The following is a 21147-nucleotide window of genomic DNA, read 5'->3' as shown; positions in this document are numbered from 1 at the left end:
TGAAGTGGTTTGCCGCAGGGCATGGGCGGAAGCTGGTCATCGCCTTACCTTGCCGTGGTCAACCATGCCGGGTCGGGGGTTACTGCGTGGTAGCGGAAGTTGTCAGCGCGGGTCTAGTCAGCATTATGGTCTTCAGACTCAGGCAGCCTGGTGCCCAGGTGGGGCCCTCGTCGTTCGGCCATTATTTCCCCTATCATATTCCCCCCCCCGAAAGGAGCCATGCGTCGGTCGTGATGGGGGAGGAGGTCCGAGGCATGGCTGTGTTTCGCGGTGCCAACGCTGTTTGAGGCGACCTGTGGTCCAGCGAGCCAGGCGGGCTGACCACGCTGGTGAGCCTCGGGCATTACGCGACCGAGGAGCAGGACCCAAGCGGGCTGACTGCACTGGTGGCCCAGGCGGGCTGACCGTACTGGTGAGCCTCGGGCATTACGCGACCGAGGAGCAGGACCCAGGCGGGCTGACCGCACTGGTGAGCCTCGGGCGTTACGCGACCGAGGAGCGGGACCCAGGCGGGCTGACCGCGCTGGTGAGCCTCGGGCATTACGCGACCGAGGAGCCGGACCCAGGCGGGCTGACCGCACTGGTGGGCCTCGGGCATTACGCGACCGAGGAGCAGGATCCAGGCTGGCTGACCGCACTGGTGAGCCTCGGGCGTTACGCGACCGAGGAGCAGGACCCAGGCGGGCTGACCGCACTGGTGAGCCTCGGGCGTTACGCGACCGAGGAGCAGGACCCAGGCGGGCTGACCGCACTGGTGAGCCTCGGGCATTACGCGACCGAGGAGCAGGACCCAGGCGGGCTGACCGCACTGGTGAGCCTCGGGCATTACGCGTCCAAGGAGCAGGACCCAGGCGGGCTAACCGCACTGGTGAGCCTCGGGCGTTACGCGACCGAGGAGCAGGACCCAGGCGGGCTGACCGCACTGGTGAGCCTCGGGCATAACGCGTCCGAGGAGCAGGACCCAGGCGGGCTGACCGCACTGGTGAGCCTCGGGCGTTACGCGACCGAGGAGCAGGACCCAGGCGGGCTGACCGCACTGGTGAGCCTCGGGCATTACGCGACCGAGGAGCAGGACCCAGGCGGGCTGACCGCGCTGGTGAGCCTCGGGCATTACGCGACCGAGGAGCCGGACCCAGGCGGGCTGACCGCGCGGTCCGCGTGAGCGTGCGGGCGGCCGGGCTTGCTTTTTCTCTGGGGAAGGTCAAGGGTCCGTCCCTTTTCGGCGTTCTCCGGGCTTCGGGTTTGAGATGATTAGGGCTAAACGTGATTAATGCATTTAAGTTTGTCTCGGTTAGTGTCCCCAAGGCCGGCATGATGGATGCCTCGGTATCCATGTTGCGCCGCGGCCCCCTGCCGTGCACGCTGCACTTATGGTGAGGTGACGCCTTCCTATCCCGCGGCAGAATTCGGGAGAGGAAGGGTCGCTGCTTTTTGGCGGAATACGGCCTGCCTATAAATGGCGTGAGGCCGGCTGCCGAGGGAAGATCTTTTCCTCCGTGTGCGTCGAGCTGTCTCGTGCCCCCTTGTATTGTTTGCGCCAGTCATTCCTTCCTTCCTTGCCGAAGGTCAGTAAGAATGGTGTCCTCTTCATCCTGTTCTTCCTCTTCGTCGAAGGCCGGAGAGACGGCAGTTTCATCGAACTCCAGCTCGTCGTCGGACGAGAAGGCGGCCAGGGCCCTAGAGGCCTTGATGTGGCCCCACGACCACGACTCTACCGTGGGCGAGTCGTCGCTGAGTCTCCTCCGGGATCGCTATGGTGTCTCGGAGGAGTTTGTCCTTCTAGCTCCTGAGCCTGGCCAACGTGCCTACGACCCGATCCCCGGGGGCTTTGCCCTTACCCTCGATGCCTTTGAGGCCGGGCTGCGCCTCCCTCTACATCCTGTCATAGTCTCCTGCCTTTCTTGGTGGCATATTTCCCCGTCCCAAATGGCGCCGAACTCGTGGCGCTATCTGGTGGCGTTTTTGGGCGAGTGTAATTATGCCGACATACCCCCGACCCGCGCCCTCTTTCTCTCCTGCTTTCGTCTTTCCAAGGGATCGGGGGGCTACTACTTGTCTGCCCGAGCGGGTTTCAGGGTGAGCGGGGCCCCTTCCAGCAACAAGGGGTGGAAGGAGCGCTTTTTTTTCGTCAGTCGTTCGGAGGACTGGGGGTTTGGGGTCCGTTGGGGGGCGCGAGTGATAGACAACACTACCCCGGCTTTGGACGATGATGAGCGCCGAGGGCTTCGGAGGCTTAGAGAAATCCTCCCGGCCTCCTGAGCTATCCAGAGCATGTCCGAGAGGTGGTTAGTGGAGGCGGGTCTTAGCCCGGTACCTCTAGGTACGCTCCGAGGAGCGGCTCCTTTGGGGGTTTTTTTCTTTCTTTTTCTCGCGTGTTTTCGTTTGACTAACAGTTGTCCTGGTCTTCCTCGATAGAAATGGTGCGTCTTGAGCACTTGCGAGGGGGGAAGACTTCCGCCGCGTCGGGCCGTTCGCCTTCCATCGCCAAGGCGGGCACGAGGGAAGCCCCCGTGGACGTCGAGACGAGCAGGTCTCGGAAGAGGGCGCGGGCGCCATCCGGTGGAGACCTCGAGGTGGTCGCAGCTCCGGCAGCGGGAGTTGTGGTGACGTCGGTGGTGGAAGGTGCCGCAGGGAGTCTCGGGGAAGGCGAGGCTGGAGCGAGCGGGGGTGTGAGGACAGAGGCGCCTCGCCAGCCCTCCGTCCGCGAGCTTCTTTGCCTTCCGCTAAGGGAGGACGAGCCGTACCTAGCGCGGGAGGTGGGTGCCCTTCCCCGCGGCGTGGCCACCGACCCGCTGGTGGCCCAGTGGGATGGTCTTACCCGAGGCACCCGGGTCTGGGCCGACGGGGATATTGCGGGCAGGTTCATCCGAGGCGGGCTTCATCCCGATATAGCTCGGAATCTTCATCCGAGGCGGCTCGGGCGTACGCCTTCTTTCGGGCCATGGAGTCCCCCCCGGATGCGGGGCCGCCCGATATCACGTCGATGTGTCGCTCGACGGGCCCCTCCGGGCGTGGCGAAGATTCTTTGTTCGGGCGGAGATACTGATCGAGGTGCCCCCTGCGGATGAGCTCCTCGATCTGTCTTTTCAATTCCCGACAATGTTCAGTGTTGTGTCCCCGTTGCCGGTGGAAGCGACAGTACTTCGATTGATCTGCCAACGCCCGGGGGTTGCTCATCGGGTAGGGTTCTTTGAGCAGTCCTTTCTCCCTTATATGAAGGAATATATCCGTTCGGGATGAATTCAAAGTAGGGGGAGGGGACCTCGGAGTCGGTGGGTCGGATCTATCTGATCTACGCCGGGATGTTGCAGGATGTTGCTGCCGAGGCGGCTCTGACTTGGTCGCTTTGTGTCTCCCGGGTCTCCCAGCCATCCACGTCTCTGCAGCGACGAACTGGCTTGCCCTCTGAAGCATCTCGGGCACAGTCGTGGGGGGTCGCTCCACTAGGGACCAGAAGAACCTGGAGGGCCGCAAGCCTATCATGAATGCCTGCATTAATAGGGAAGGATGAGCGTCCGAGAGCCCTCGGATCTGTGTCGTAAAACGGTCCAAGAAGCGGGAAAGGGATTCGTCTTCCCCTTGGTTGAGTCCGAGGAGCAGTGCCGCGGATGGCTTCGGGCGGGCGTAAGCGAGGAAGTTGAGTTCGAAGTCCCGGGCGAGCTGGTCGAAGGAGGAGATGGTTCCCGCCTTGAGGCCGCCGTACCACACGCGGGCCGATCCCCTCAAGGTCGTCGGGAAGGCTTTGCACATCAGGGCGTCAGAAGTTCCGTATAGCGCCATTTGGGCGCGAAACGCGGCTACGTGATCCGCAGGATCGGTGGCGCCGTCATAGGTGTCCAGGGATGGGAGCCGAAAGTGCGGTGGGATGGCCTGATCTTGTATCTCGGTCGCGAATGGGGACCCTTGGTATCCATCCGTTCCAGGCTCCCCTTTCGACCTGCGGATTTCTTGCTGTACCTCGTTAAGACGTTGGTTGAAGAGGTGCAGCTGTGCTTGTAGGATGTTGGTTGAGTCCGCGGGTGGCCGCTCGGGTTCGGGGCGGTTCAGCGTGCCCACGGTCTCCCGGTCTCCGAGCCGGGTCGTTTGGTTTCGAGGCGACGGGGGGGCCCCGGGGGGCGTCGCATGCTCCCGAGGGGCGGACTCTCGTTGACGCAAGGGCTGGTCCGCTGACCGGGGGATGAGCGGAACGATGGTCTGCACCATACCCGCCAGCGCCCTCACTTGGTGGGTGAGGTCGTGGAAGGCCTCGGGGGAGACGGATGGGGGCACGACAGTGGCGTCGGGCGGAGATAAGCTCGGGCCATTGAATAGGCGCCAATATTGCTCCGAAGCTGTAGCGGGGCACTCGTCTTGGGGCTCTTCTCGCGAGGGACGATCTCCCGGGGTCCCGACTAGGTGCGTCATCGCGGCTCGCCAAGGTGGGTCCCCTGACCAGTCGACATTCCGGCCCTCCTTCTAGCGCCAAAATGTTACGTCGAGTAACTGTTCAGCCGTGGCCTCGGGGCCGTCGTGGCTTGGTTCGGGTCCGGAAGGCGGCGGTCTCCGTGGGGGCGCTCCTTGAGCCCGCTGAATCTTCGAAGGCGGTGGTCTCCGAAGGCTTCGCACCTGCACAAAGGTCGGGTCGGGGTGCTCGACCCGACCCCTCCGACGATCAAGTTAGAGAAAGATGTGGAGGGGGTTTAGGAGGAGGAGGAACCTCCGTGTGTTGAGTGTGCTTTTTTTAGAGTCCTCCCTTTCTTTGGGGAGTCCGGGGGTATTTATAGGCGGGTTTAGCATTATCGGATGTGATCGCCTGCTGGAGCAATATGGTACCTCTGATGGCGTCTGATGAGGCCGCTGGGGTCGCGTGGTGAAGTGGTTTGCCGCAGGGCATGGGCGGAAGCTGGTCGTCGCCTTACCTTGCCGTGGTCAACCATGCCGGGTCGGGGGTTACTGCGTGGTAGCGGAAGTTGTCAGCGCGGGTCTAGTCAGCATTATGGTCTTCAGACTCAGGCAGCCTGGTGCCCAGGTGGGGCCCTCGTCGTTCGGCCATTATTTCCCCTATCAAATACCTTCTGAACGAGGGTGGTCTTTCCGATGCCGCCGATCCCCACAATTGCCAGCACCACCACGTTCTTACTCGGATCCTGCTTTGTCAGCTGCTCCACCAGTCCCTCAGCGTCCTCCTCTAGACGCTGGCCAACCATGTCAGACTCCATCAAGGGGGATGTTATGCGACTAACTCGAGGAACCACCCTTGGTTCGGCCGCAGACACTTGGAGTTGCAGCTTGGACCGTCGGGCCGAGATCTCTTCCAGCCGATCGTTGAGATGCTTGATCTTGACGCCCACCTCATGTCTGAACTTGCCCGTACGAAAGCAAGCAAAGAAGGGAAACCTGTTTCCTTTGAACCGCTTCGGAGGGGACTCTCCCGGGATGCACTTCTCGGCCGCGGTCCGGCACTCGTCGAGGAAGTCGTCGGCGTCGTACATGGCATTCTTGAGCCCAGTCAGCCAGTACTTGATGGCCTTGTCTTCGATTCGGCGCTGCTCGGCATCTTGAAGGACGGACTGGATGTTGCGGAGAGTGTCTTGGAGCTTTTGGATCTCCCTGGGAACGCCCAACACCAAGTCCACCTTCTCCTCGGCCATGTCGAACAATGTTTCGCGGAGCTTGGAGATGAAGAGATTCAGCACCATGGCCATATCTTCTCTCGTCTTTTGCTTTCCTGGTGGAGATCTTTGTTTCGTGTTGAAGACCGGTCACAATGGTTAGGTTGTTCTCTCAAATTATAGTTGATTTTTGGCAACAAATTGTTATAATACGTGGAGAAAATATAATTGTTATGATGTCAAATCACCACTGAATTGTCAACAGGATCTCATGAACAAAGCATAGTAGTATCTCCTTCGTTGTTGCACAGAAGAACCAAGTCATGGTGCAATCATGCTCCGTGGTCTTCCATGGGCTACTTTTGTGATACTTCAAATGTAATTTGAGGACCTATTCGAGAATACAGAAATAATAAGAGGAGAAGAGATAAGAAGAAGAAGAGTCTTCCGTAATATTCTATTGGTGCAATAATAGAATATTCTATGGTCTTCCGTAGGCAACTTTGACCTGTGATTTGGCAGGCTGAAAGAAAGGGTGCTATACAGTGTAAATAAAGTAAAGACTCTCTTCCATCGCACAATCATTGACCGATTCTAAATCGTGCTGCAGGATAAAAGTGCCTTTGATACCAATCGATAGAAAGAAGGCAGGCGATTGACGAAGGGACAAACGAATGATTGAGACGTAGTGGAAGTCTTTGGTGATAGGGGTAAAAATGACGATGTGACACGCCATGATAGCATCCCCTTGAGCGACACGTTGCCCGAGACTCGCCATACCCTGCAGCAGCTCGGCCTCACACACAACCCCAGTGGCAATGTCAGACGCCACCAAAGGTACAGTCTTGCCCTGCAGATAGCTACGTCAGGTAACATCAAACCTCATCTATAAATACCCCTGAGTCCTAAGTAAAAAGGGAGGACACACTGAACACACGGAGGTTTCTCCTCCTCCTAAACCCCCTCCACATCTTTCTTTAACTTGATCGTCGGAGGGGTCGGGTCGAGCACCCCGACCCGACCTTTGTGCATGTGCGAAGTCTTCGGAGATCATCGCCTTCGGAGATCCAGCGGGCTCGAGGAGCGCCCCCACGGAGATCACCGCCTTCCGGACCCGAACCAAGCCGCGACGGCCCCAACGCCACGACTAAAACAGTTACTTACCGTAACATTTGGTACAGGCGATGTTTACTTATCAACGATACGAACCAACCACACAAGTCATATCCTTCAGTAGCATACTGTCTTCTAGACAGCCCGACCACCCTCGCAAGAAACAAGAGAAGCCCAACCATCATGTGAGCATGTGCAGGAAGTAAGTTATTACTTTGGTGATTAATCTATGTTTGTTTATGGAGAAAAACTAGACTTCCATCTGTTTCTTATCGGTCACAAAAAGCTGAAACAATCAACGTCGGTTAGCAGTTGAACATCGCCCGTTTAACTCTCTCCACATATTTTTAAATATAAAATATTATTTAAAAATAATTAAATAAAATATCATCTTATAGAAAATATAAATCATTTTGATTTCTCACTAGGAATCTTATAATTTTAGATAAAGTCACAAGGGTACTTTAGGATTTGAAAAAATTATATTAACATTCTACAAATAGAAATACAATTGTTAGTAACATCAATATTTAAGTATTTCCAATACAATATCTAATATAATAAAACGAGTATACATGTCTCCAACGGTTTCACTTGATTTCACCTTATAATCATGCATCAAAAGAATAACTTTACAATGTTTAACCTTACTTGTGCCTTTGTGTGTGATTTCAAGTGTATACCAAATGTCATAAGCCATTTCAAAAATAGAAATTTGATTGAATTCATTTTTATCCAAAGTGTAAAATAGAACGTTCATAGCTCTAGTATTTAAAGAATAATTTTTCTTGTCCAAATCATTCCATTTATTATTATTATTTTTTTTTTTGAGAAGAAGATTTTTGAAAATCATTTTCAATAATATTTCAAATATGAGTTAAAAAATAATAATCAAACATCAATTCATATTTAAAATATGCATTGGGCCATCAATATATATTTCAAATATGTTTTCAAACATACCCTAACAACTTCAACCAATGTAATAATCAATAATCAAATGAGATGGTAAATGTCTTAGAGGCATAAAGTCAGCATATCTATGTCTTATTATGATTGGGCATGCATCTATCTTTTAAGTCCTTTGTATGGCATCGTGCAATCATTTAAATAGGATTTCTTTGTGCCCGATAAAATATAATACTTTTTGTTTTGCTTGGAATCTCGATGTTCTTGACTCTTTCGTTAGCGGCATTTATATTTTACTAGTGTGTTTGTTTCACATAGGTTTATGACTTGGGTGCTATATAACTTAGTTAGGTCTAGCTAAGTACATGATAAAATTATATTATAGTAAGTGTGATAGAATGAATAAAAGATAAGAATAATTATTGAAGAAGTGAAAAAGCTTAATACGTTAACGTGTTTCCTCTCCTATTTAGGAACAATATAGATATTTCCTTATATAGTTGGAAAATCTTATCTTCTATTATGGAAACCAATCTTAGATCGATACAAAGAATTGTATAAAGCAAGAGCAAGAGGCTTCGTGAGTAGGGTAAGAGCATATCATTGTTGCTATTACTGTGAGGGCATAAGCATTCCCTTCGTTCTCCTTACGTCCGCCCTTCGTTCTCCTTAAGTTCATCGTGGTGAGGAAGATGAGGATTGACGAATATGACTGCAGCGACATTGGTCACATACATTAATATGTTCTCTCTCCTATTTATACAAATTAGAAGGAAAGATTTCTCTCAATAGAGATTTTCCTCAACAAAATAGAAAGATTTCAAATAAACATGAGCAATCATTTCGAAATGACAAATAGATAATAATGGGAAAACAAACAACGTCATTTCGAAAGAGAGTAAAATCTTAACATCTATAATGTGTTTCGATAGAATGATCTTCCTCTCATATAAAAAAGATATTATCTGAAGGATAATCTAAACATCATAGAAGCTCCGAAGAAAAGATAATTAATCTCAAATGATATCTTGTCATTGACATAATTATGAAGATTGAGTATTAGAGTTCTGATTGGATGCTTGATATAGTCAATCATTATTTATCAAAACTTTATAATCCAACCTAGAGAGAGAGATTGTCATTTATAAGTTTTTATTTGGACATCAATTTTGATTAAGGAAAAAAATCAAAGTTGAATATATATATATATATATATATATATATATATATATATATATATATAATTAGGACTGTCGTGTAATGTATCATAAGCTTGATTGACATGACTGAAAAGTTTTCCTTTTGCTTTGACAAACTCCTCGGCTATGCAAAATTGGATGAGGTCTGTCACTGAACAAAACAAAAGGCATTGTTTGAGATGAGATGGCAAGTCACGCTATCTTCACATATTTGTAATTCACAGAAATGTTTACACTTTCTGAATTCTTTTTGAGATAGTTTCATATATGAAATCCTCACAAATATTAAATCGAAAACTATGTTAGACTCTCATGTGAAGTACTATTTCTGATAAGCGTCATTTTGATATTTGGTAGCTGCATTTTGTTGATTCAAAAAATCTCATAAATAATTATAAAAAAAAAAGAAAAAAAAGTAAGCCTACATTCCATGTTTTCTCCGAAAAGAAAGAGATGATTTATACGTTTGTCTTTGTGGTAATATGCTGAGGAATCCAAAACCAATGACATGCTGCAAATACTCTGATCAAGACAGTTCACTGCCAACAGAAAGAAGATGAGGGAAGTCGAGGAAATAGACAGACAATGGACATTGTCCATTGTCCGTACATATGCAACAGATTGCACCGATATCACCAAGTAAGTAGTAGTAGAAGTAGAAATATACGGATTGGAGGGAAGCGGGCAGTGAAGATGCACTAGTAGTATGTACATTGCAGCAAGTATATGCAACAGAGACGGAAAGAAAGCCAAAATAGTTTCGTCACCATATCATGGGAATGTAGCATGAGTCGCAACCAACCTCTCGATCTGCATTTCCGCTCAAAAGTCTCGGACTTTCCATGGTCAGCTCCATTTGCAATGATCATATTAGACATGACTGCCGATTACATCGTGATTGATGTCGATCTCCCTGCCATAAGCAGGAAGAGATAATTGTGAGTTGCCACTCCAAAACCAGAAGACGTTAGATGGTGGAGACGTGAGCATGAAAGTTAAGTTACCTCAAAGCTCATTGATGTCTTTTTTCTTCTTCTTCTTCTTCTTCTTCTTCTTCTTCTTCTTCAGCAGCAGTAGCATCAGCATTGACTAGGTTTGTGTCGAAGGTGCAAGAATGCTTGATAGAGTTTATATAATTGCCTCGGTCATCTTTGATGGAAAAAATTGGAAAGTGTTTGATCATGGGCCAGTCTGCGCCATTTTGGAGGCATCTGCGGAGTTGGGTGGTGGTTCCCCATACGTCCAGTCTCTGGAGCGTGGTGAAGCATGCAGGGCAAGCCGTCAACCACTCTGGTAAATGATTGTTTCGACGCCCAAACGGGCCCAAATTCAAGACCTCCAGTGCAGGGAGATCAGCAACAATCTCCAGATCTGAGTCACCACGTATACTCAGTTCTTTTACAGAAGGGAAACCTCTGATGGACTTGAGAGCACACACATCGGTCAGATCCAATGTGGTTAAGCAGGTTGCCTGTCGGATCAGGCCTTCCGGTAGAGACTTCAACTTGGGGCAATTATGGAGGACCAATTTGTCGAGGCGACGCATAGCAAAACCTTCCGCTACCCAATCCCACACTTCCATGTTAGTCATACACCAGAGTTCCAGCCGCCTTAGTTTCGGAAACAACGAAGGAGGAGAAGTAGAAGACGAACAAGAAGAAGGGCGCTTTGAATTCCGTTCCCGTTCATGACCAGTAGCAGCAGCTTCACACCCAAAAAATTCCGGTCCGATGGTGGTCACTGCACGTGCACCTACTATTTTAAGAAACTCCAAACTGGGGAGCTTTCCTAGCGGTGGAAGCAGTGGCCAATGATCGCAGTTAGTTAGTTCCAAGCGTCTTATGTTTGGAAGAAGCGAACTGATGCTTGCAGAAGCCATCCAGCTTGGGTACCGGAGGCCGAAGAAATTATCTAACCTGAGCGAAACAACAGATGATGGTGGATGAAGTGCCACATCCAACACCTTCTCGATTCTTTCAATCTCTTCCTCCGTGTGATCATCGGGTGTATATGAGCAACTAAAAAGTAGATGTTTCAGTTTTTGGTTACCTATTAATCCGCTTGTATCCCTTCTTGGTTCAGCTTCCAGCCACGCCCTCTCCAACCTGTCAACGGAGAGGTATCTGAGCTCATGGAGGCCGCCTAACGCTTCCAATGGGCATGTACCAGTAGCCGTGTTCACCACGAATCCTACGAGTTCATTGAGGTGCTTCAACCTTCCTATTCCATATGGTAAGCTCTCCAACTGTGTATCTCTACAATCGATTGCCCTTAGATTGACTAGCCTATCTATACCCTGGGGGATATATCTCAACTTGAAACATCCATTGAGGATCAAAAATTGCAAATTCGTCAGATTGCATATGCTTTCTGGAAGCTCTGTTATATCGCTACCACCCACACTCAAGTATCTCAAGTGTATCAAATTTCCGATGTAGTGTTGTAAGATCTCGATATTTATGCCCATAAGATGAAGGACTCTAAGTCGCACAAAGTTCATCAAGTACTCATCAATATCCTCCGCATATCCACTTTTTCTCAGCACCAACAATGTCCTCACTGGCTCATGTTGCTTGGTCAAACTGACGAGATGCGGGATGTCCATGGTTCTAGTGGCCACAATCAACAACCGACGCAGCTTCATCGGGGCGGCAGCACTTCTCCACTCGTTTTGCACGTCACTAATGAACAAGCTCTCATCTCTGGATAGGAAATGGCCGAGCGATCGCAGCAGGTCATGCATCTTGGAATAATCATCATAGTCCAAACCATATGATTGCGATTGTAGAAGGCTCCTATGAAGCAGCTCTCTGTAATATTGCTCCCCTGTTTCCTCCAAGCTGACATCTCCTCGTGCTTCGACAAACCCCTCGGCTATCCATAATCCGACGATATGAGTCCTGTGAAACTCAAAATCTTCTTGGAACAAGGCGCAGTAGAGAAAGCATTGCTTGAGATGGGACGGCAGGTCTTGGTAGCTCAGATACAGTGCTCCGTGGATACCTTCGGGGAGCCCGGTCCGTGACCATGCGGCGCTGCGGAGAACTTCCTCCCACGCACTTCTGTTGAGTCCTCTGTCGCGGAGGACCCCTCCGATGGTCTTGATGGCCAGGGGAAGCCCTCCGCATTTCTCAACAATCTTCATGCCTGTGTCTTTGAGATCTTGGGCATCCCTTTCCTCCTCTGCATTAATCGTCGCCTTCTTGCACAGGAGGGACCAGCCATCCTCCGGAGGCAGCAGCTTCATCTCGTGGACGTGGGCCGCCTTCATCTGCCTCGCGATCCCTGCGTTTCTGGTGGTCACCAGCACCCTGCTCCCTGCTGCGCCTCCCTGCAAAGGATTGCGGAGCAAGTCGTCCCAGATCTGAGCATCCCAAACATCATCCAACACCAGCAAGAACTTGTTCCCTCTCAGGAGACCCTCCACCAAGGGCTCCAGCAGACTCCTGCTCTGTTCTCCATCATGGCTTCCACCAGCACCTTTAACGATATTTCTGAGAAGATCCGTCTCGCTGAACTCTTGGGACACGCACACCCAGATGGTGGTGCGGAAGCTGGCCTTGATTTTACCATCATTGAACACCTTCTGAGCGAGGGTGGTCTTTCCGATGCCGCCGATCCCCACAGTTGCCAGCACCACCACGTTCTTACTCGGATCTTGCTTTATCAGCTGCTCCACCAGTGCCTCGGCGTCCTCCTCCAGTCGCTCGCCAACCATGTCAGACTCCATCACCGGGGAAGTTATGCGACTAACTCGAGGAACAACCCTTGGTTCGGCCGCAGACACATGGAGTTGCAGCTTGGACCTTCGGGCCGAGATCTCTTCCAGCCGACCGTTGAGATCCTTGATTTTGACGCCCACCGCATGTCTGAACTTGACCTCGCGAAAGCAAGCAAAGATGGGAAATCCGCACAAGGTGGACGGCTTCGGATCGGACTCACGAGGAGTCCACCTCTGGGCCTCCATCCGGCACTCGTCGAGGAGGTCGTCGGCGTCGTACATGACATCCTTCAGCTCCATCAGCCAGTCGTTGACGTCCTCGTCCTCGATCCGCCGCTTCTCGGCGACGCGAAGGACAGAGTGGATCTTGCGGAGAGTGCGTTGGAGCTTTTGGATCTCCCCGGGAACGCCCAACAACAAGTCCACCTCCTCTTTAGCCATGTCCTTCAACGTACCGACCAGCCCGGAGATGAAGGCATCAAGAACAACGGCCATCTTTGATCACAGAGTGGGAGTGGGAGTGGGAGTAGTGTACCTCTCTCTTCTAAGTCTGTGTGTCAGCCAAGGCAAAGGTTTATACCTGCATATCTAAAATTGAAATATCAACGAAAGATATATCCAAATCCAAAAGATAAAAATTCCTCCAAAAATTAAAGAATTTATTGGCTCTAATACGAGTGACTAATCAATTAGCCACATGATTTTCTTGCATGTAAGATTTTATAATCATTCATAATAAACATTTGATGGAAAATATCCCTAACAACATTTAAAATTCATCACAGAAGGAGAAAACAATTATTTATTTATAATATTTACTATCCTCATAAGCCTAGTATAATCCTTTAAAGATAATTTTTACGTCACAATAATTATTATCTGGTTTCTAAATATACCTACAACTCAAAAAAATAACGAAAGCATCTGAATCCAACACCACTATTACGTTTATGATTCTAAGAAATATTACAACTTAATTTGATCCGATCGAAAGCTATTTTTTCACATTTAACCAAGCAAAATTAATGACTAATGTTTCTTATGGATTTGATTGATTTCTGATAAATGTGTAAAACCATTTCAAAAAAAAGAAAATATATTATATTATTAAAAATAACATCATTATGATCCCCGAGAGCAATAAAATAAAAATTCTCAAAATTAAACAAAAACAAAACCCTCACCTAAATCGAAGGCCATGTGGTGACCGAGAATCAAAAAGATTAAAAATCTTATTCTTGCACAGAAATCAAAAAGTCAAACTAAACAGAACTTAGCTGTACTCAGAAATCCCCAAACCGATCAACGGTGACCAACAACAGTAGCACTGGCAAAACATGCATAAACTACTATCATTAGCTGGACGAACAATATATAAAGTAGGAGCGTCTCTTTTACATTCAAACCCAACTTTGATTGTACCGACGCACGTCTTTCAATGTATTACTACAAAATAATAGTAATAATAATAATAATAATAAAGTTAGTGTCATCTTCCGTTGCACAATAATCGAACAATAAGATTTTATACCAATTAAAGACTATGACATTAAGATAAAACAAGTTGGTTCTGATGCCAATAGACAAATGTAGGAGATGGACAAAGGGATGAGTGAATGATTGAGATGTGGAGGGAGTAAAAGATTTTCTCACTTGCCATTGCAAAGAAGTGGTTTCACACTTGGTAGGACTAACATACACCCATATAAAAATTTTTAAGTATAAGATTTTATATATGATGCGGGGTGCATCTATTTAAGCCGTGGCCTCGGGGCCGTCGCGGCTCGGTTCGGGGTCCGAATATCGGGGATCTCAGGCGGCGTCGTCGGGGTCTCCCGGTGGCCGGTCTCGGCGGTCCGATCGGGACGTCGCGTCGGGGGGAGCGCCTCGCCGCAGCACCGGGATGGGTCGGCACCGTCTCACACCTGCACACAGGTCGGGCCGGGAGCCAGGCCCGACCCCTCCGACGATCAAGTCAGCGATGTGGAGGGGGTTTAGGAGGAGGAAAAGCCTCCGTGTGTTTGTGTGTGTGTTTTCCGCCTCCCCCTTTGTTTAGAACTCAGGGGTATTTATAGATGAGTTTGATGTTACCTGATGTGGCTGCCTGCAGGAGGCAGGACTGTACCTCCGATGGCATCTGACATTGCCACCGGGGTTGCGTGGAGAGCCGGTTGCCGCAGGGTATGGGCTAGCCTCGGGCGACGTCCTCCTCTGCCTCGGCCGAGCGTGCGGGGTCAAAGGGTGGAGTCGTTGACTGGGAGCGGGGACGCTGGCGTATGTCAAGTCAACGTTAATGCCGACTTCCTCGGGCAATGTGTCGTCCAGGCGTGGCTGATGTCATGGCGTATCACATCACCATTTTTACCCCTATCATATTCCCCCCCGAAAGGAGCTATGCATCGGTTGTTGTAAGAGGAGTCTGATGCATAGCTTCTGTCTTCAGGCGGGCTGGCCGCGCGGACGAGGTCTCGGGGAACATGGAGCTGATGGGCCGAGGAGCATGACGCAGGCGGGCTAGCCGCGTTGGTATGCCTCGGGAACATGGGACTAAGAGACACGACGCAGGCGGGCCAGTCGCGCAGGTGTGGCCCAGGGTGATGTGGCCAAGGAGGGGCCTCGGGCATCACGCGACCGAGGAGGTGGACGCATGCGGGCTGGCCGCGCTGGTGTGGCTCGGGAATATAGGACCAAGGAGCATGGCGCAGGCGGACCGACCGCGCAGGTGTGTCTCGGGAACATGGGGCCAAGGAGTGCGACGCAGGCGGGCTGGCCACGCAGGCGTGATCCCGGGCATTATGCGGCCGAGGAGCACGATGCAGGCGGACAGACCGCGCAGGCGTGGTCCAGATCATTGCGCGGCTGAGGAGGTGGCCTCGGGCATTATGTGGCCGAGGAGGTGGCCTCGGGCATTACGCGGCCGAGGCGGCCTCGTGCATTATGCGGCCAAGGTGGTGGCCTCGGGCATTACGCGGTCGAGGTGGCCTCGGGCATTATGCGGCCGAGGAGCATGACGCAGGTGGGCTGGCCGCCCTGGTATGCCTCGGGAACATGGGACCAAGGAGCACGGCGCAGGCGGGCCGACCGCGCAGGTGTGTCTCGGGAACATGGGGCCAAGGAGCACGACGCAGGCGGGCTGGCCGCGCGGGTGCGTTCTCGGGCATTATGCGGCCGAGGAGCATGACACAAGCGGGCAGACCGCGCAGGCATGGTCGCGAGGGCCATGCGGCCGAGTAGCACGATGCAGGCGGACAGACTGCGCAGGCGTGGTCTCGGTCATCATGCTGCCGAGGAGCACGAGGCAGGCGAGCGGACCGCGCCGAGGTGGATCTCGGCAGTGCGTGGCCGAGGTGCTCGGCGCAGGCAGGCTGCGACTGAGGGGCACCGCTCAGGCGCGCGGGCCGCGCTGAGGTGGACTCGGGGTGTCTAAGACCGAGCCGTGCGAATGTAAAAAGAGGGGGGTTAGGCCGAAGCTAACCGTGAGCCAAGAGGCAGTCAGGTAAACATGGAGCCTTGAAGCAGGGGCTAGATTTCTTGCACGAGGGTTACACCGAGTAGCTACCGCGGATGCTTGGCCTCTCTTATGGAGCTCGCGGTCGGAGGTCGTCCCTTCTCCTCGCGGTTGCGCAGGCCTCCACTGCGATGTATCGGTTAGCTCGTTGGAGCATCTCTGGGGCCGTAGTGGGAGGTTGCTCCACGAGGGACCAGAGGAATCTGGAAGGTCGCAAGCCTATCATAAACGCCTGCACCAACAGAGAGGGGTGAGTGTCCGGTAAGCTCCGGATTTGCGTGGCAAAGCGATCCACGAAATGCGAGAGGGGCTCATCCTCTCTTTGTTTGAGTCCGAGGAGCAGCGCCGCGGAGGGCTTTGGCCGGGCATGGGCTGCGAAGTGGAGCTCGAAGTCCTTGGCGAGTTGGCCGAAGGAGGTGATATTGCCGATCTTCAGGCCGCTGTACCATGTGCGGGCTGGACCCCTTAGGGTTGTGGGAAACGCCCTGCACATTAAAGCGTTAGACGTTCCGAAGAGTGCCAGTTGGGCCCGGAAATCAGCGACATGATCCGTTGGGTCAGTGGAGCCGTCGTACGCATCCAAAGATGGGAGCTGAAAGTTCGGGGGAATCGCATGATCTCGTATCTCTAGTGTGAACGGAGATCCTCGGTATGTGTCCAACCCGAGCTCTCCCTTCGAGTTGCGAAGCTCCCCCTCTAGTTCGTCGAGCCGCTGCCAAAGAAAGCGTAGCTGGGCTCGCAGGGAGTCCGTTGAATCCGGAGATAATACCTCGGGCTCCGGGCGACCGCTCGGGTTTGTCCTTACTGGATCCCCGAGTGGGGTCGGTCGGACCTGAGGAGAAGTGGAAGGCTCCAGAAGCGTCTTGTGGGCCCGAGCAGGCGGCTTTGGTTGCCGTAGCGGCTGAGTCATATGCAGGGGTGTCGGTTGGGAGACGAGCGGGATGATGGTTTGCACCATATCCGTCAGAGCTCAAACTTGAAGAGCGAGGTCCTGAAAGGCCTCAGGTGATACCGGCGAAGGGACGCTCGGAGCACCCTCAGGCGGAAGCAGATCCGCATTGTCGGGCAACCGCCAGTAGCATTCCGGGACCGCGGGGCGGTCGTCAGCCCGCGGTGGGTCACGCAAGGGACGCAGGGTCTGCGCCCCTGCTGGGAACAATCCCTCGGCGGGGAGTTCGTTGGGATCAATTTGAGGATCCCTTGACATTCCGGGGCCCTCCTTCTAGCGCCAAAATTATGCGGGGTGCATCTGTTTAAGCCGTGGCCTCAGGGCCGTCGCGGCTCGGTTCGGGGTCCGGATGTTGGGGATCTCAGGCGGCGTCGTCGGGGTCTCCCGGTGGCCGGTCTCGGTGGTCCGGTCGGGACGTCGCGTCGGGGGGAGCGCCTCGCCGCAGCACCGGGATGGGTCGGCACCGTCTCGCACCTGCACACAGGTCGGGCCGGGAGCCAGGCCCAACCCCTCCGACGATCAAGTCAGCGATGTGGAGGGGGTTTAGGAGGAGGAAAAGCCTCCATGTGTTTGTGTGTGTGTTTTCCGCCTCCCCCTTTATTTAGAACTCAGGGGTATTTATAGATGAGTTTGATGTTACCTGATGTGGCTGCCTGCAGGAGGCAGGACTGTACCTCCGATGGCGTCTGACATTGCCACTGGGGTTGCGTGGAGAGCCGGTTGCCGCAGGGTATGGGCTAGCCTCAGGCGACGTCCTCCTCTGCCTCGGCCGAGCGCGCGGGGTCAGAGGATGGAGTCATTGACTGGGAGCGGGGATGCTGGCGTACGTCAAGTCAGCGTTAATGCCGACTTCCTCGGGCAGTGTGTCGTCCAGGCGTGGCTGATGTCATGGCGTATCACATCGTCATTTTTACCCCTATCAATATATACATCAAGTTTTGTCATACTGATCAAAATTTCAAACCAAGTTAAATCAAATAATATGACAAATACAAATAAGATCACTAATAGATAATAATATATCGACTACAAGATCATTAGTGGTTAGTAAAAGATCGGTACCACTCGATGTACCATACAAACTTTATAATGAATAATTTTTGAAAATAAAAAATAATTTAGAGTGGATACTGATTATAACCTCGATCGTCAATACATCAAATTGTAAGCCTCAAGACACATCAATAACATGTTTGAAAATTTTCTCTACTTTAATTAGTAATTAGATGCTCTAAAATATTCTAGAAATACAAGGATGAACTAAAGAAGCTCACATGGACACAGCCATTTGTGAAGATCTACATATGTCAAGAATTTTAAATATTTCTAAATTATTTTTTTATAAATAGTATAGCTTGTTTCCAATAAAATCTTTGTACTCTTATCTATCATTTATTTTTCTCCTTTTTCACAATCTTCTTTTTTTCCTCCTCTCTTTAAATATCAACGGTGATATAAAATGACGAAGAAAAAAATAAATAAGACCTGAATATCGAAGAAAAAAGATTGAGAAATATTTTTTGATATTTATTATAATAAGTTGATATTTTTAAGGTCATGTGTATTATGTAATAATCCAGAAAACACTACCTTCTTAATTTATTATGTTAATCAAGAAGATATTATCTTTACAAATGGCCTACTATATATATATATATATATATATATATATATATATATATATATATATATATATATATGTGTGTGTATATATATATATGTGTATATATATATGTGTGTTTGTGTATATATATATATATATATATGTGTGTGTGTGTGTGTGTGTGTGTGTGTATTTGTGTATATATATATATATATATATATATATATATATATATATATAATTTTGTTTAATCTCAAAAATTAAATAACGTTTGACTATTAGTTGTAACTCTAAATTACATTCATACCCTTTCAAGACTTGGAATGATTAATAAAATTAAATATCTTTTAGTATTTATATATTTGTTTAATTTTTATTAATTATTGTTAATTATAATTAATCATGATTAAAAGTTTATTGACTTTTCTAATTTTAGATGCAGCATTTTTTTATCCTTATAAAACAAAAAAAATCTTACAGATATGTCAATATAACTAATCTCCCCTAAATTAACCATTAGATATAATATTGTTGGAATTTTAATTGACATCAATATCCATGTAAAATATATTACAAATATATGCCTTTTAAAATAATATTTATGATAATCAAATAAATGATAGTGATACAAGGTATTTTAGATATTAATACATTCTATATTAACACTAATTTATTAGAAAATTTTCTTAGATATAGATTGTCAAGCCACTTAGATGATAATCACTAGATATCATTGAGGAAGTTAAAGATATTATATTCTAGAGAAGTAGCATGTTATTTTTGTAAAGCTATATTCACTCGGTCTTAAAAAAGACAGTATATCGTTGCTCGATCAAGTTGTAAAGTAGAATATATAACAGTTTTTTCTTATGTTTATTATACAATTTAATTAATAAGATTACTCAAAAAACTTTATATGTCTCATGAGAAGTTAATCAAGATTTATGTTGAGAACAAATCAGCTATTGCCTTAGCAAAAAATTCAATCTACTATGAAAGATTTAAGCATATCGACATAGATTTTATTTTATAAGAGATCATATCAAAAATAAAAAGTTGAGCTACATCATGTCGAAACATGTGAACAAGTGGTAGATATACTTACAAAACCTCTAAAATTTAAAGTATTTCAACAACTTCGAAAGAAACTTGGCATGTTAGATGAAACAAATTTAAGGGGGGGGAATGTTAGAATTAAACTTGTTCATGCATTATAAAGAGGTTAATTGAATCAAAAGAAAGGTTAATTAAATCAAGAGAGAGATTCATTGCATCAAGAGGAAAAATGGATTAAACTTGTTAGATGGATCAACTTTGAAAGAAACATAGCAGTTAGATGGATCAATTTTAAGGGGGGAGAATATTGGAATTAAACTTGTTCATACATCGTAAAGAGGTTAATTTAATCAAAAAAAATGTTCATTGCATCAAGAGAGAGATTCAATATATCAAGAGGAAAAATGGATTAAACTTATTAGATGGATCAACTTCTAAAGAAATATAGTATGTTAGATGGATCAAGTTTAAGGGGGAAAATATTAGAATTAAACTTGTTCATGCATCGTAAAAAGGTTAATTTAATCAAAAGAAATGTTCATTGTATCAAGAGAGAGATTCAATGCATCAAGAGGAAAAATGGATTAAACTTATTAGATGGATCAACTTCGAAAGAAACTTACTATGTTAGATGGATCAAGTTTAACGGGGGAAAATGTTAGAATTAAACTTGTTCAGTAAAGAGGTTAATTTAATCAAAAGAAATGTTCATTGCAGATTCATTGCATCAAGAGGAAAAATTGATTAAATGACTACGGAAATGATAAGTCAAATTGACTATTTATTATTGAAAAGATTTATGATTCATTTTGAATACAATTAATGTAATGTATCTTTGGAGACTATATAAACCTCATATGTTGGTCGTGAAACACATAGAGTTTCTGAAATTTTAAAGAGTTTTTGACAGAAATATAGAAGATTTAAGGTTGTCCTATTCTTCCTCTATTTGATAACTCTATCCCTTTTTCGTATAAGTTCAATAGGATATAAATAATTCATGCATCGAGGAACCTACAGCTCATGTCAATAAGTTAGCAAAGATCTCTGGCAACTGTTTCATGCACAGTTCAAGGTTTTAATGTTTCAAGCAAATGCAAATTTCAAGGTCTCTCTGATCTATTGAAGAGATCTCTTGACTTGGAGAAAACTAATGTGGCATTGTCATTACGGGAGCAATGAGGAAGAAAGGTATGTGATATCCTTACTTATCTCTGTTCACTCTCTATCTAAAGATTGGATCCAATATGTTAGAGGGCCTCAACTTCCTCCACTTTGATTTGGTGTTTCCATTGTGTTCTTTCAGCTCCAAGAGAGAGAAAAAAAAGGGGGTTTGACAACAGGGATGAAACACAGGACTCAGCACAACCATTCGAAGAAAATTGCATTTATTTGAAGCCTAATCTGCCTCATCTTTTCTTTCTGTCCATTATTGAGAATCACGAACTTGCTATTTAGTACCATCAATTCAGATTCTGATCATCCACTCAAGAACAGA

The 21147-nt window shown here is 48.3% G+C and overlaps 2 protein-coding genes across 2 annotated transcripts; both read right to left on the bottom strand.

The window, feature by feature from the left end:
* Nucleotides 1-2862: 2862 nt before the first annotated feature.
* LOC103975011 (uncharacterized) lies at nt 2863-4404 on the bottom strand. The gene has a single exon (XM_009389922.2). It carries the CDS (start codon nt 4402-4404, stop codon nt 2863-2865), a length of 1542 nt encoding a protein of 513 aa, XP_009388197.2.
* A 4897-nt stretch (nt 4405-9301) lies between these two features.
* On the bottom strand, nt 9302-13208 carry LOC135638124 (disease resistance protein RGA2-like). The gene is made up of 2 exons (XM_065151091.1): nt 9817-13208; nt 9302-9725 (listed from the first exon to the last, which is right to left on the bottom strand). The coding sequence occupies exon 1, from the start codon at nt 13026-13028 to the stop codon at nt 9825-9827; it is 3204 nt and encodes a 1067-aa protein (XP_065007163.1). The 5' UTR covers nt 13029-13208; the 3' UTR covers nt 9302-9725; nt 9817-9824.
* Nucleotides 13209-21147: the final 7939 nt, after the last annotated feature.

This window comes from Musa acuminata, chromosome BXJ1-3 (genome assembly GCF_036884655.1).
Source record: "Musa acuminata AAA Group cultivar baxijiao chromosome BXJ1-3, Cavendish_Baxijiao_AAA, whole genome shotgun sequence".
NCBI lineage: Eukaryota > Viridiplantae > Streptophyta > Magnoliopsida > Zingiberales > Musaceae > Musa > Musa acuminata.
The sequence above is the reverse complement of the archived record's forward strand: the minus strand, read 5'-3'. Positions and strand labels throughout refer to the sequence as shown.

What these genes read in the sequence shown, in the direction of transcription:
- LOC135638124 (XM_065151091.1), bottom strand. Translation starts at nt 13,028, where the DNA reads ATGGCCGTTGTTCTTGATGCCTTCATCTCCGGGCTGGTCGGTACGTTG.
- LOC103975011 (XM_009389922.2), bottom strand. Translation starts at nt 4,404, where the DNA reads ATGACGCACCTAGTCGGGACCCCGGGAGATCGTCCCTCGCGAGAAGAG.